The sequence below is a fragment of the Lissotriton vulgaris genome, chromosome 2_1 (assembly GCF_964263255.1).
Source record: "Lissotriton vulgaris chromosome 2_1, aLisVul1.2, whole genome shotgun sequence".
NCBI lineage: Eukaryota > Metazoa > Chordata > Amphibia > Caudata > Salamandridae > Lissotriton > Lissotriton vulgaris.
In genome coordinates, this window is record NC_141687.1 from 1,308,398,927 (window position 1) to 1,308,414,654 (window position 15,728).

The 15,728-nt window shown below is 43.8% G+C and overlaps 1 protein-coding gene across 2 annotated transcripts in view; it reads right to left on the reverse strand.

The window, feature by feature from the left end:
- The window catches only part of HSPBAP1 (HSPB1 associated protein 1), a 1,203,084-nt gene that overhangs the window by 486,305 nt on the left and 701,051 nt on the right, over window positions 1-15,728 (reverse strand). For both annotated transcript variants that reach the window (XM_086958822.1, XM_086958821.1), the window contains exon 7: window positions 13,804-13,975. In XM_086958822.1, the coding sequence (XP_086814948.1) occupies window positions 13,804-13,975 (172 nt within the window). The remainder of the gene's footprint in view (window positions 1-13,803; window positions 13,976-15,728) is intronic.

Sequence of the window (15,728 nt, forward strand, 5' to 3'; positions counted from 1 at the left end):
TTAGCGGCACAAATATTGAAATTTAGCAGCATTTTTGCGGCACTTTATTTTACTCCTAATCATTCATTTTCAGCATTGAAACAATGGAAACTGTTTTAGCAGAGTATTCCACTTTGAAATAGGCCCTAATGTGAAGTCATTTCCTTTGATGTCCCTTCCACTAACCCTAGCATTTTAGTGAATTGATGCCCATGCTCTAGTTGGCCATGTTACCCCCTCACCTTCCATGTCCAATGTGCCTGCATTTAAAATATATCTTGATGCATTGAGACAACCCATACTTTCATATATTAAAGCAACTTCTGAATTAGAAAGGTTTATTCTGTCCTACACGGAGAGACGGGTAGCTAAGCATAGGTTTGCCTTACTGGATGTGGCCGAAATGGGATTACTGAAATGACAGCAAAACCCCTGTATCTTGTATGCAGTTGTGGTATTTCCGCATTCGTAGGTACACTTTACACATGTAAAAATCAACCAGTCCTGATACTCTGAAAAAAGAATATGCGATTACATTTGCAAACGGCAATGGTCCTTGAGGTCGTTTTAACTGCAAAACAATTTTTGGTAACTCACATCCTGCGATAGATTTAAAATGTTTGGAAGCTGTGCGCCTGGGTGTAATAATGCCACTCTTCTTTCGACATCCACAGACGTCCAGGCTTACTCATGGGCATACTTGACATACTCATATGCCACTGCGTTGTGCAGTTCCTGGCATGTAGATTCTAAGAGGCTTGATGGCACAGGAGTTGTGCTGACAAGCCATAATCTGCAAATTAAGCCACTTCATTTTCGTGGGCACTTATGTAAAAATCGCGGCATTTTTACAAAAGTGCCGATTTAGCTGCAAACTGAGAAATCGTGAAATCCTGGAGGGTCAGATTAGAGCTAGCCCCCTACGTTTGGGGTTTTCTGTATGGCAATCCAAGGAGGGAGCTTTGAATCAAGCTATTACCAAAGATTGTCTAGCATGTGACCAGGGCCTTAGAAACCCATGGTTGTCATATGTGAAAAACACCTTTGATGAGGTAGGGCTGTCTCAAATTTGCACTGAGCACTGTTCTAGCGGAGGATAGGAAAAAAGACAGTGAAGACGTTGTTGCTAAATCATGCTCCCTCACAAAGGTTAACAACAGAATGCAAAAAACCCTCACTCTCAGTTTATTTATATTTGACCCCTCATATGCTCTGGGACAATATTTATTTAGTGCTCGAGGTCGCTGGGAAAGACCCCTACTATTCCGCTTTAGGGTTGATGCTGTAATCTATTTACTTTTTTATGAAATGGGTTATCAAAGAATCTTTAGTGTGTGTCCTTGTCCCTAGGATGGAAGATCCTCCCAATCAGTGCTGCACTTCTTTTCTTATTGTAAAATTCACAGAAAATGCACCAAACAAATTTTAACTCCGCTTATTAAGTCACGTAATTTTCGGCAGTGTAGACCTATTTGACTGTATTTTGCAATGCTGCTGTGAACCTTGTCTCTGGCACATATTGTCTGATATAATTAAGGCACTATCCGAGCCACTCTATAATGGGCTCGCCACTGAGCAGTAAAAGTACCCATTGAAGGGCTAATCATTGTTAGGAGGTGAGTGCCGAGAACTTGGTTAATTACTGCTAAGCCTTCCAGCAGCATAACACAGGAATTAATAAAGTCGCCTTTGAACTATATTAAGCAATAACCTTTACCTACAACAAACCTACAACAATAAATAATGACAAGCCATAATCTGCAAATGAGGCCACTTCATTTTCGCAGGCACTTATGTAAAAATCGCGGCTTTTTTACAAAAGTGCTGATTTCGCAGGCACTTTTGTAAAAATCGCAGCATTTTTACAAAAGTGCCGATTTCGTGGAAAACCGCGAAATCGCGAAACCCTGGAGGGTCGGATAAATATTCTTGTTATCTGAACTTTGCACCATTTGCTACTTTTTTTATTTTCTTCAAAATATTCTTGAGGCAAGAGCCTCTCCAGCTCCCCTTTTCTCAATCTTGCTCGCTCACTTCACTTACGACAACACTCATCTACAAGCTTTACGCCTCACCACTTTCAAATGTCACCAGCCGCCACTGCTCAGTTGTTAACTCCTAAAACTACCACTCAAAAAGAAGAAATCTTTATAATCACAAATCTTCAAGTGATTCAATCAATTAAAGCCAGTACCCACGCCCAAACATCCTTTACATGAGCAAATTTCCCTTCACAATTGCAGATTTACATTTCTTTTAAGCAAGCAGCACAGTGGCAGAAACGCATGTTTAGATGTCTGCCTGGCTTTGGTTTTACAGCACAGGACAGCCCCTTCTTGACACTCCAGCTGAAAAGGCTGAGGAATGCGCGCCCCCTTCCCAAGACTCCACGGCACCCCTGGGGGTTGCACCCCACAAATTTGAAGACCTCTGGTCTGGAGAGACACAGCACTGGCTGCAACAACAATGGTGAATACTAAAAACTTTCAACTAAAGTTAATCTCACTTAATCTCCCCGTGCCTAACAAAAGTAAAAAATGCGCCCTCATGTAATGCAACTGGTTTTTCTTACCTGTTGACTTTGTGGATGGAAGAGGGAGCTTTGGACTGCGAGCACGCTGGAGCTGCTCTTCCTTTAATCTCCATACTTTACTCCTCGCGGAACCCGCTCCGCGGGTCCCGCATCGCCCCTGGCTATCTCTGACTGCGCTGTTGGAAGTGCGCTGTGCCTGCAAGGAATTATCTCGAACTGAGCCTCTGTGGCGGTGGTGAGGGCAGGGCTGCGAGCGTGGCCAGGCGAGGACTACCAGTCCCAGGAGCGCCTGACCCTCGGCATCATCAGCAGCTGACCCGCTCTCCCTGCTGGCTCCTCCCCCGCCTCAGCGCGGCTAAAACCAGCGCGTCAGTTTCCTTGTTGGTTTTTTTACCTGTTGAATTTTGTGGATTGAAGAGGGAGCTTTGGACTGCGAGCATGCTGGAGCTGCTCTTCCTTTAATCTCCATACTTTACTCCTCGCGGAACCCGCTCCGCGGGTCCCGCATCGCCCCTGGCTATCTCTGACTGCGCTGTTGGAAGTGCGCTGTGCCTGCAAGGAATTATCTCGAACTGAGCCTCTGTGGCGGTGGTGAGGGCAGGGCTGCGAGCGTGGCCAGGCGAGGACTACCAGTCCCAGGAGCGCCTGACCCTCGGCATCATCAGCAGCTGACCCGCTCTCCCTGCTGGCTCCTCCCCCGCCTCAGCGCGGCTAAAACCAGCGCGTCAGTTTCCTTGTTGGTTTTCTTACCTGTTGACTTTGTGGATTGAAGAGGGAGCTTTGGACTGCGAGCACGCTGGAGCTGCCCTTCCTTTAATCTCCATACTTTACTCCTCGCGGAACCCGCTCCGCGGGTCCCGCATCGCCCCTGGCTATCTCTGACTGCGCTGTTGGAAGTGCGCTGTGCCTGCAAGGAATTATCTCGAACTGAGCCTCTGTGGCGGTGGTGAGGGCAGGGCTGCGAGCGTGGCCAGGCGAGGACTACCAGTCCCAGGAGCGCCTGACCCTCGGCATCATCAGCAGCTGACCCGCTCTCCCTGCTGGCTCCTCCCCCGCCTCAGCGCGGCTAAAACCAGCGCGTCAGTTTCCTTGTTGGTTTTCTTACCTGTTGACTTTGTGGATTGAAGAGGGAGCTTTGGACTGCGAGCACGCTGGAGCTGCTCTTCCATTAATCTCCATACTTTACTCCTCGCGGAACCCGCTCCGCGGGTCCCGCATCGCCCCTGGCTATCTCTGACTGCGCTGTTGGAAGTGCGCTGTGCCTGCAAGGAATTATCTCGAACTGAGCCTCTGTGGCGGTGGTGAGGGCAGGGCTGCGAGCGTGGCCAGGCGAGGACTACCAGTCCCAGGAGCGCCTGACCCTCGGCATCATCAGCAGCTGACCCGCTCTCCCTGCTGGCTCCTCCCCTGCCTCAGCGCGGCTAAAACCAGCGCGTCAGTTTCCTTGTTGGTTTTCTTACCTGTTGACTTTGTGGATTGAAGAGGGAGCTTTGGACTGCGAGCACGCTGGAGCTGCTCTTCCTTTAATCTCCATACTTTACTCCTCGCGGAACCCGCTCCGCGGGTCCCGCATCGCCCCTGGCTATCTCTGACTGCGCTGTTGGAAGTGCGCTGTGCCTGCAAGGAATTATCTCGAACTGAGCCTCTGTGGCGGTGGTGAGGGCAGGGCTGCGAGCGTGGCCAGGCGAGGACTACCAGTCCCAGGAGCGCCTGACCCTCGGCATCATCAGCAGCTGACCCGCTCTCCCTGCTGGCTCCTCCCCCGCCTCAGCGCAGCTAAAACCAGCGCGTCAGTTTCCTTGTTGGTTTTCTTACCTGTTGACTTTGTGGATTGAAGAGGGAGCTTTGGACTGCGAGCACGCTGGAGCTGCTCTTCCTTTAATCTCCATACTTTACTCCTCGCGGAACCCGCTCCGCGGGTCCCGCATCGCCCCTGGCTATCTCTGACTGCGCTGTTGGAAGTGCGCTGTGCCTGCAAGGAATTATCTCGAACTGAGCCTCTGTGGCGGTGGTGAGGGCAGGGCTGCAAGCGTGGCCAGGCGAGGACTACCAGTCCCAGGAGCGCCTGACCCTCGGCATCATCAGCAGCTGACCCGCTCTCCCTGCTGGCTCCTCCCCCGCCTCAGCGCGGCTAAAACCAGCGCGTCAGTTTCCTTGTTGGTTTTCTTACCTGTTGACTTTGTGGATTGAAGAGGGAGCTTTGGACTGCGAGCACGCTGGAGCTGCTCTTCCTTTAATCTCCATACTTTACTCCTCGCGGAACCCGCTCCGCGGGTCCCGCATCGCCCCTGGCTATCTCTGACTGCGCTGTTGGAAGTGCGCTGTGCCTGCAAGGAATTATCTCGAACTGAGCCTCTGTGGCGGTGGTGAGGGCAGGGCTGCGAGCGTGGCCAGGCGAGGACTACCAGTCCCAGGAGCGCCTGACCCTCGGCATCATCAGCAGCTGACCCGCTCTCCCTGCTGGCTCCTCCCCCGCCTCAGCGCGGCTAAAACCAGCGCGTCAGTTTCCTTGTTGGTTTTCTTACCTGTTGACTTTGTGGATTGAAGAGGGAGCTTTGGACTGCGAGCACGCTGGAGCTGCTCTTCCTTTAATCTCCATACTTTACTCCTCGCGGAACCCGCTCCGCGGGTCCCGCATCGCCCCTGGCTATCTCTGACTGCGCTGTTGGAAGTGCGCTGTGCCTGCAAGGAATTATCTCGAACTGAGCCTCTGTGGCGGTGGTGAGGGCAGGGCTGCGAGCGTGGCCAGGCGAGGACTACCAGTCCCAGGAGCGCCTGACCCTCGGCATCATCAGCAGCTGACCCGCTCTCCCTGCTGGCTCCTCCCCCGCCTCAGCGCGGCTAGAAATCTCCCTTGTGTCACCGCATCGCGGGAGCGCGCCGGGAGAAGCCCGGGACAAGGGCGGGACCGTCTGAGGCCGTCAGAGGCTGAAGAAGGCTGGGCTGGGCCCCCTCTCTTTGATCTCCGGTATTAAATCTGTGTGACATTGCCTTTTTAGACTTGTATTGTATCTCAGGGTTTGGATTCATATTTTATAATTGTTATTATTTTATTTTTCCCCCTAAATTCTGTCTCATGACGGCTAAAAAACTGCGCTCTGGGCGCGTGATTGTAGGGAGATCTGGGTCTAAAACCCAATCTAATCCCCTACGGAACAAAATTGCATCTTCCATGCAATTGAAAGGCCAATGTCAACTTTTCAATTTATGGGACAAAGGGAAAGATAAATCAACTGATCTGCAGTCCCCGAGTGAAATTCCAGGTTCTAACGGTTTGGTGCCTGCTAATAGGGTTATTGATGTTTCCTTTAGCTTGAGTTTGGTTGCTAGTCAATCCTTGCCTATTCCGGCTAGCCCCGAAGTACCTAGGGGCTCGCCTTTGTCTTCAAACAATTCACATTTGAAACAGAATGCTCTCCTTGAGTCTTCGGGTAGTATGCTTTTAAAATCTGACAGAATTGACCTCCCCCAAGCAGCCCTTATGGAAGTCCCTAAAGTTTTAGTGAATACTGATCCTTTGTCAGCTGTGTCAGTTAAATCTCCTGTAATAGGAAACGATTTTACATTACCTGACATTGATTTAACAGCGCATAGGGTTCGGGTGGGATCCCTACAGGGGAACTCTAAGGGTATGCCTAATTTAGAGGAAGCAATAACCATTTCAAGTACCGGTCCTTTAAGTAGCACACCGTCTAATAAATTAGATTTTTCCCTTGCGCAATTAAATTTCACTTCTTGTTCTGGTCCAGTGTTGAATAATTTAGCTGAGGGTTCTCCAAATATTAATGGGAGGTTAATTTCCAATTCATTGTCCTCTCTGGAATCAATTCTATCTTCGATTCTGAGTTTACTTGAAAAATTTGTGGGAGGTTCGGAGTGTATTTTTGACACTGTAACGCAAATTTTGCAAGTTCTCTTGCTAAATAAAAATGATTTAGTGTCAGATTACCCCCTAACATCGGCTACTCTGTTGGTGCCTCCAAAAATGAGCGCTCCTACCGCTTCGGCAGTTTTGGATTCAGCTCAATCTCCTCCTTTGACAGAAGGTCAAAAAGCAAAGAATCCGGTAGTGCTCCCAGCTGTCCCCAATCCTTCCAAAGTGGTTTCGGCTGGCGCTAATTGCATAGCTCCTATCAGTGAAAAGATAGAGGTAATATCAACATCTCCAGTCACTCACAAAATTGAAACTCCCTCTCTCTTTCCTATATTCTCTTTGCCGTCAAACAAAGAAGAGGAGATTCCTAAAGTAAATTTTGGATTGATGGAAAAATCGAGTCCCTTGAAACACAAAAAGATCAGAATGAAGAAGAGGAAACCCATCCGTAGATTCTCCAAAAAAAGACAGAGAAAACTTCTTTTTGATAAGAATGCGGAATCAATACTAGAAGATTCTCCTCAGGTGGAGCAGTCTCCTACCTCTCATGTAGAAGCTAGGGTTGTTTCGCCTAAAGGGGACCCCCTGTCTACAGGTCTAGGTCCCATAAGTTTCACTAATCCTTTCCTTCCCAAGGTTTCCCAACCCTCCGTTAATCCTTTTTCTTCATACTGTAATGCTATAGCAGGATCTTGCCAAGTTGTTTCTAAGGTTACTTCTCCTTCTGTTAATCCGTCCCTTATCTCTCTCAATCCCTCAGCAAGACCCTTTCAGGTTCCATCCTCAATTGCAGTTTTTCCTCCAAAAGAAAAAATAAATGTAGACACTTTGTTTCTTGATTTTTCTCCCTTATTTGAACAAGATTTAATTTTAAATAGATCTGCCCTACTGATCTGTTTTAAAGAGATCGAAAGTTTAAAATTAATTCAAACGTCCGATTTGGACGTTGTATTTCTCCTCAACTCCTTGATAGGGAAATCTACAAGATCCACAAGGGTGAAATTCCATTCGAAAGTTGTGTCAAATCTTATTCTACAGTGGGCGGAGGAATTACAAGTTAGAGGGATAGATGTCATGCCATACTTTGGGGAAAAACGCACTCAAAGTATTCTTGCCAATTCTTCACTATCACTTCCCTCTAATATGGGTGTGTTGTTGTCGGATTGGTCTAACCTTAGATCAGAGGACTTGAAAATTTGTGTGGCTAGGAATGAAAGGCAAGTTTCATATAAAAACCCTCCTCTTAAGCAGACGGTGAAGGATGATCAATCTAAATGGAGTTGGTTACCTGGAGTTTTAGCGAGTAAATCTGCTCCCTGTTCCAAACTACGTTCTAATTTTTAACAGAGAGCTGAAGTTTATCTCATGGAACACTGCCGGTTTTAAAGATTATAAGGAGAAATTATGCTTCTTGCATTCTCAAAAGGCAGATATAATTTGTTTGCAAGAAACCTGGGTGGAAGGAAGATTAGCTTTGGAAAAAGATTACTTTGTTCTGGAAAATAGCGCAATCACCTCCAGAAGAGGCCATGCAAAGGGAGGATTAGCATGCTTGTTATCAAATAGATTGCAATGGAATTATTCACACTATCTCGATCCTGGGAAACTGTTCCAAGCAATAACCTTAAAAGATGTATTTGAGGATTGCCCTAATAGATCGTTGATTGTGATAAATATTTATATTCCCCCCAATTGTAGCTTTAATGCAGGTCTAAAAACTTTGTTCACTTTTTTAACTAAAGCGTTGGACATTTCCCCGGCTCCACATGTGTTAATGTTTGGGGATCTGAATTGTAATATATCAAATTGTGGGTTGGAGTTGTTTAGAAATATTCAAATGGAAGAGTCTCTGAATATACCATCAGCCCAGTTACCTACCAAAATTAAAACTAACAAAAGAGGTAAACTTGTTTTAGAAGGTCTACATAAAGTTGACTGCTTAATAGTAAATGGGAGGCTTCCGTCTGATACCCCGGCAGCTTATACGCATAAATCAAATAAGGGAAAATCTATTATTGATTTTATTATGGTAGATTATGCTTGTTTTTCCCAATTGAAAGATATGAAAGTCATTGAGTCTAATCTTAGTGACCATAATGCGTTGATGCTTTCAGTCTCCGTTAATCTCCCGAAAGTGGATCCATGGAGTTTGGATACAGATTTTGTGAATTTTGACTCCAACTCAGGGAAATGTTTTTGGAACTCTTGTTCCTTTGAAAGTGTGGTGCCTCTTTTGCATTTTACTGTCGAAAATTTACCTCTCTGGGAAGGGAGAGAGCTGTTGAGTTTTGTTAACTTTTTAGAATCTGTAACGTCTAGAGCGAAAAAGAAACCATGTGTGAAACAATCTTTCGCAGTCCCTTATCCCCTACGGGCTATAAACATAGAAATAAACAAAGTTATAAGGGGTCAATTTTTATTTTTTACCCAAGAAGCTAAGATTAAGTTGTCTATTTTAAAAAGAAGAAGAGTTAGGCTTAAGGCCCGTTTAAAACGCTCCAAGGAAGATGCCCTCTGGATACAACTGAGGGAAGCTTCTTATAATGGCCAAGCCAAGACATTCTGGTCCTTAATTGGCAAAGGTTGTGGTACCAGAGCTAGTCCCACTCCTATTGCCATTGAGGAACAGGTGTGGGTTGAATATATCGAGAAGTTGTACAGTAACAATAATTCTCAAGTATACAACGCTGAATTTAATAATGTCTCACGTGTATTTGACTGTCCAACGGAAAAGGAAATTGAATTTGCCATTAAGAATATGCGTTCCTCTGGTGCGATGGGTCCTGATAAAATCCCAATTTCGGTATTAAAACACCAGAGTGAACTTTAGAGCAAAATTCTCTTTCCAGTGTTTAAATTTTGTTTTTCCAGTGGAACAGTCCCTCCTTCCTGGAAAGGAAGTATCATTGTTCCTTTATATAAAAAAGGGGCAAGAGATCTACCACAAAATTATCGTCAAATTGCTTTGCTTGATGCCATTGGTAAGGTTTTCGCAAAATGTGTTCTTACTTTAATGAACCAATGGGTATCTGAATATAAAATCCTCCCCATGGAACAAACAGGTTTCAGACAAAATCATGGAACTCTAGATAACTTGACGGCATTGCAAGTTATCACAGAAAAATATGTAAAAGTCCGTGGTGGGCAGGTATATGGCGCCTTTATTGACTTCTCCACCGCTTTTGATAAAGTAGATAGAATTTCGCTGTGGAGAAAGTTATTTGACTTAGGTATGCCCCCCTTTCTTATTAAGTTAATTCACGCCCTCTATTCAGACACCTGGTGTAGAGTTCTTCTTGGAGGTGAACGTGGTGTATCTAAAATAATTTCTACTTCCAATGGGTTGAAGCAAGGTTGCCTTCTGGCTCCTTTGCTATTTTCCCTATATACAGTTGACTTACCCGTCACCCTCTCTGCCTGCGCCGGTATTGCCCCGTCTTTGGGCGGAGTTCCAATTGCATGCCTTATGTATGCAGACGACATCTTGATTTTGGATCTCACCCCAAAGGGCTTGAACAATCGGTTGCAGGCACTTTCTGAATATGCTGAAAGCCATTTCCTGTCGATAAACATTGCAAAAAGTAAAGTGATTTGCTTCTCTGGTAGAAAGAAGCCCAAATGCCTTAACTATCCTTGGGTTGTGGGGGGAAAAAAATTGGAAAGTGTGAAATCTTACACCTTCCTTGGCAAAATTGTCACATATAATTTAAGTGACAAATTACATATTGACAATAACTCGCGGAAGGCTATTTCACAGGGAAAGAGTCTAGTTTCCCTGTATAAAGCCACAGGTAGAAGGCACTTTTCTATTCTTTTAGATGTATTCAGAGCGAAAGTTCCTGCCTCCCTGTTATATGGAATAGAGTTAATTGATCTAAAAAAGTGGAGTTTTTTAAACTCAGCGGAAGGGAAAATTTTACGTAGTTTAATGTCTGTTGGTACAGCAAATTCGACTGCTTCCCTGAGACAGGAACTGGGTTTACGTAGTAGCTGGGTTCAAGGTTTGGCAAGTATCATACGTTGGGTAGTAGCTTTATCTAAAAGTGAGCCCAACACCTTAAGAGATCTTATAAAAAATGAATTATTAGGATCCTTTAATGACTTCTCCCTGATTGTAAAAAAATTTCAGATTTGCCGTGTTACAATTGAAATTGGATGAGGAGATTCTATTTTCATTATCCTCTTTTCAATTAAAAACCATTCTGAAGTCAGCCTCATGGGAATTGGGGTTTTGTCAGGATAGAGATTTCTGTCTAGCGAAAAAAGGTTGTACTCCTGTTATTGAGTCTTATATTCTGCGGAAAGCTCAACCTTATATGTACTGGAACATCTCCCATGGCGTTAGACGCCTTGTGTACTTATTAAGACAAAATTTGCTTCCGTTGAAAGTTCTACATGCCAGCTGGTATGGCCATTCAGCACGCTGTGATCTTTGTCAATTATATGATCAGGACTTAGATCACGTTATGTTTGTTTGTCCTGCCCTGATGTCTTGCAGGCGTAGATGGTTAAGACCAATTTGCTTACAACTCAACATTTTATCTGCTTCTTCATTTAAGGCGGCCTTGATTAACCCACCTAATGAAATGTTTTCTTTTAAACTGTACAACTTTTTTAAATGCTTTTTGGACCTTTACTAGGATGTTTCTTCTTATTGTGGTGGAATAATATCTTATGTATCTCTTGTTTTGTATGTATATTTTGTTTTTATGTGGACCTCATAAAGAGTTCCTTATCATAATAAATAAAAACTTGAAACTTGAAACTTGATTTGTGTGCTGGTATACCAGGCATTGTGCTACCTTGATGCTTTTGTGACTGACCTTTGATTTATTGGGCAGACGATCTCTTTGAGATGTACCTGCACTCTGGGAATGATACAGAAATCTGAGAAGACTATGAGCAGCACTGCCAGCAAATCAAAATTGAAGATGATACTCTCTACTGAAGAAGGACAAATAACCTAAAGCAAGTGTCTAGCAAGAGCCAGAACTGTCAGCAGCAACCGCAATGAATATTAAAGACTTTCAACTGAAGTGAACCAATGGCCAGCCCTAGGAGCACCGGCAATAAGAGTGGGTGTCCCCGAAGGTGTGCTGCCCCAGTAACACCAGCACAGGAGGAGGTGTGTTCCCAAAGGTGCCCATCCCTAGTAACACTGGCACTGGTGGTGATGTGCCCAAAGTTGCCAGTCCCTAGTGACACCGCAACAGGAGAAGAGGTCCCCGAAGGCGGTAAGCACAGTGCCTGGCCTTAGCAGCACCATAATAGGAGATGTTTCCAAAGCAAAATCTACAGAAAGGTGGATTACACAGTGCTGGGCCCTAGTATCAGCGGCATTTTCCTTATATATTTATAACCTTTCTATTTAGTTATGGACAGGGTACGCAAACTCCAGTACAGCCGAACCCCACTGCACACAGCCACTGGTCAGGTATGGCAGACGTTGGCCCACTGGTCTCAGCTTGCACCCTGACCGAACTCCCAAAGAATTTGCAACCAACCCATACTTCACAAGCACTTCAATTGATGCTTGCTGGTCATGTAAAACCTGCTCTGGATGATCTGATTCATCTTCTTTTCTTTTGCCCCGCTGTTTCTTCCATTTGGAACAATGTTTAAAAGTACCTCTCTATTATTTTTAACTTACACACTCCTTTATCAAACATTACTCTCTTTATAGTCAGTTTGTCAGACTCATTGGGGTTGTCTTTACACGATAAGGGTTCCTTTGCTTTGATGTTGGTCTTAGCTTTCCAGCAAATCTCCCTTAACTGGAAATGCTCATCTAAACTTTCAGTGAAGGCCTGGTGGAACAAAGTTTATCACTATCATGGATTGGGTATTGCATTTGCTTCTTCTGTTAATCCTATGTAAATAGGGATTTATTTTGGTTATCCTTAACCAATTATTTAACTAAATTTTCACTTGATGTATCACGTAACCGTTCTGAGAATTTTCAACCTCCATAGATCTTTTATTCATTGTTTCTGCTTTCCTACAATATTTTTCCCCCTTGTTCTTTGCCTGCATTTCTCATGTTTTATTTTCACCTGCCTCTTGGATAAGGATAAGTTTAAGTCGTATAATATATTTAATTAGCCAATTAGGTTTAATAAGTCTATACTTTACTCTCATGATCTTCAATTATAGATTTGTATTATTACTCATCGTTTTCCTTTCTTCCCTCCCCCTCCTTTTTTCCTTTATTATTACTAAAATGTAAACGGCTTTCTATTCTGAATTTTTTGTCTGTATACATCTCTATTATATTGTGGATATTTTGTTGTTTCATGGCCTGTTCTTATGTAATTGTTACTTACTTAATAAAGCTTATTAAACATACAAGCACTTCAGCCATGCCCAGTGGGGGTTAGGGAATTCAAAACGTCTACCTCTGTTGGCATCCACAACAGTGGAAGATTGTATGTTACTCACAAGATTAATTGAGAATCAATAAATATTTTTTTAGTTAGTTGGTAGCAGGCTCTCCTCGGGTAGAACCCCTATTGTGCTCCGTAGAGAGTGGGGATGCACCCCCTTTTTCAGGATACAGGCGTCAGTGCATGGAGTTATGTAATGGTCACTGCAATATGTTTTTCAGTTGTGACTAGCCAATCAACATTCAAGGATTCTTTAGGGACCTGTGATGCACAAATAATTCCTGGATCTAAATCTGTAAAGCATCTGGAAATGACCAATCATGATATACAATTAATTACTCATTTGAAATACAGCCAACACCCTTCTGTAACACAAATATCCCAAAACTACTGAATGCACTTACACAAAACCACAAACAATTACTATTCTGAGAGAAGATCTGGTTTCATTCCACGTAATTAGAATAATCAGATTTTGCAGCTGAGGTGAACAAAAATTAGTATGAGAGCTTGAATCGCAAACACATCTATTGTTCAACCTCTAGAAGCTCCCCCAATCAATCTCCCACCTCCCAGAATGGTTTGAACAAAACTTAACATGCCAACATTTACCCAGATATACCAAGGAAAGGCCACATTTTTTGCAGATGTGCCAAATAACTGTAAAATCTGTGGATCTAGGTATAACCATAATGACACACTCATATTGCCTTCTACGTAATTATAAAACATACACAAAGGTCCATGGCTCAGTCAATGATGTCCATCTCTACATTCTAAAAGAAAAACAATAGTGAAAAGAACAACATAGAATAGAAAATCAGAATAAAGAATACTTGTATGGAGGCTGTGTTTAACAAATATAACAGGATTTCCGAATAAAGAACCCTAAACTGTTGCAGAAAGCATGATCTGATACCTTTAAGGATTTCAAAAACAAGACTTGAGAGCGTAAATATTAGATGAATTTTCTGCAGAATCTATGTATTCCATGATACAATCATGCAAGCACTAGGAATATCTGCCTACTGTACCTCTCCGGGCTGAAGCGTGACCACGCGGGCTTGTGCATTCTTAAACTGAGGAAAGGACTTCCAATCTGGGGTCACCACATTGACTTTGCTGAATATACTGGATTCTTCATATGGGATTCTTGTAGGGTACATGAAAGTAGTGTCTTCAGGGGGAAACATATACCATTTTTTCCTACAAAAAAGTGGCAAAACATAAAATACTGCACATACATTTTGTTTTGCACATTTTGTTTCAGGCAACATTGCCACACGCTGATTTTTTAATATAATACTAAACCATGTTCTTTTATTGTGTTTAATATTTTTATTACATTTTACCATTGTGAAAGCAGTTCATCAATACATCAAATCAAGTTAAGATGACGTGTAAAAACCCCAATCCACATTAAGTAAAGACATTAATCACAGTGTGATAAAATGAGACAACAAATATAGTGAAATGAGGCAGGGTAAAATATGAAGGAGGTGCAGCAAAGTAAAACACCAAAAGTACGTTTAAAGAATAACAATGCAACTTTAAAATAATATATTGGACAGACTGGGCTCTAATAAATATTTAACAACAATCTGAGTTAGGGTTGTTGTTTGTTGGCCAGACGCAATCTGCAGGTGTTATGGTCAGGGGACTGGCCAAATTCACACATAATTACACTTGATCCCAGCTTTTTAGAAAGGCATCCTTGGCTAAAGTTCTGACTAGTTTGACCTGTTTTAACATAAAACAAAATGTTCAAGCAGGTGTCATATAAAGAAAATCATTAGCAATTCTAGTGAGATAGTCAATACATCGCAATCAGTATTGAATAAAGAGGGGAGAATGGTCTGACACAAGATGCGGTAAGACACTATTAGATGAAGCTCAGACCTTGGGCTTCCATCAGGGACTCTGATTTCTCCCGGAGCAACTTGGTGATCCCTCCCTGCAGTTGGGGGACAGTTGCCCTTAGATAGTGAATTTAATCTCCAAGCGGTTGTGACTCGCAGCCCTAGAAAAAAATCGCAGCTGCAACTGGTGAGTGGCAGCAGCAGCGCTGGTGGGGATCCCACAAGTGTCTAGAGAGTGAAGCAAACCGACTCCAAACAGTGGCCTCCTGAGGTCATGGGCTTGCCTACTGGTGCTACCGGTGATAACCAGTCTGTTTGAAATCCTTAGTGTGTGAGCTGATAAGGTGCTTTTGAAGTGCAAGTGTGGAAGGTAAAAGCTCAGCCCCCATCCTGCCTAAGATGGCCCATGCAGGTCCACACCTGTCTGGGAGGAATATACAAAGGCCAACTGACGACTACATCTATACCTGTAACCCAGGAACAGGCTGCTGGCACCAAATGGTTAGGACAAGAAAATGCCAACTTTCTAAAAGTGGCGTTTCAGAATTGTGCTTTAAAATATGACTTTACCATTAAAGAGGCTTTTAAATTACAATTCCTCAGACACCATACATGACTTTCCTACATCCTTCCAATTAAAGGTGATCACTTTGTAATTGTAATAATGAAACCCAATGTTATCCTTTGGGAGAGGCAGGCCTTGCAATAGTAAAAATACATTAGAGAGTTTTTCGCTACCAGGGCAAGTAAAAATTAAAAGTTTATGTCCAACTTATCTGATGGAGACATCTAGCAGCAGATTCCTTAACTTAGAATATCCCCAGGCATCAGACTGTATAAGGAAAATGTTTTCCCCAGCAGTACCTCTGCACTCCGGGGGGTGTCGTCATCCGGCTCTGTCCTGACGTCATCCACGGAAGTGACATCAATGGAACCAAATAAGACCCACACGTGGCATGCTGATGTCCGTTTTTCTTCTTTAATGCGTCGCAACGCAGATCCGGGAGAAGCTGTTTCCCTGGCCTGTTTTGATTTCAGGCCTTTACGGCGCCTTTTTGTCTCTGGAACAGTGTGTTGATGCCTGCAGGCTTTAAGTCGTG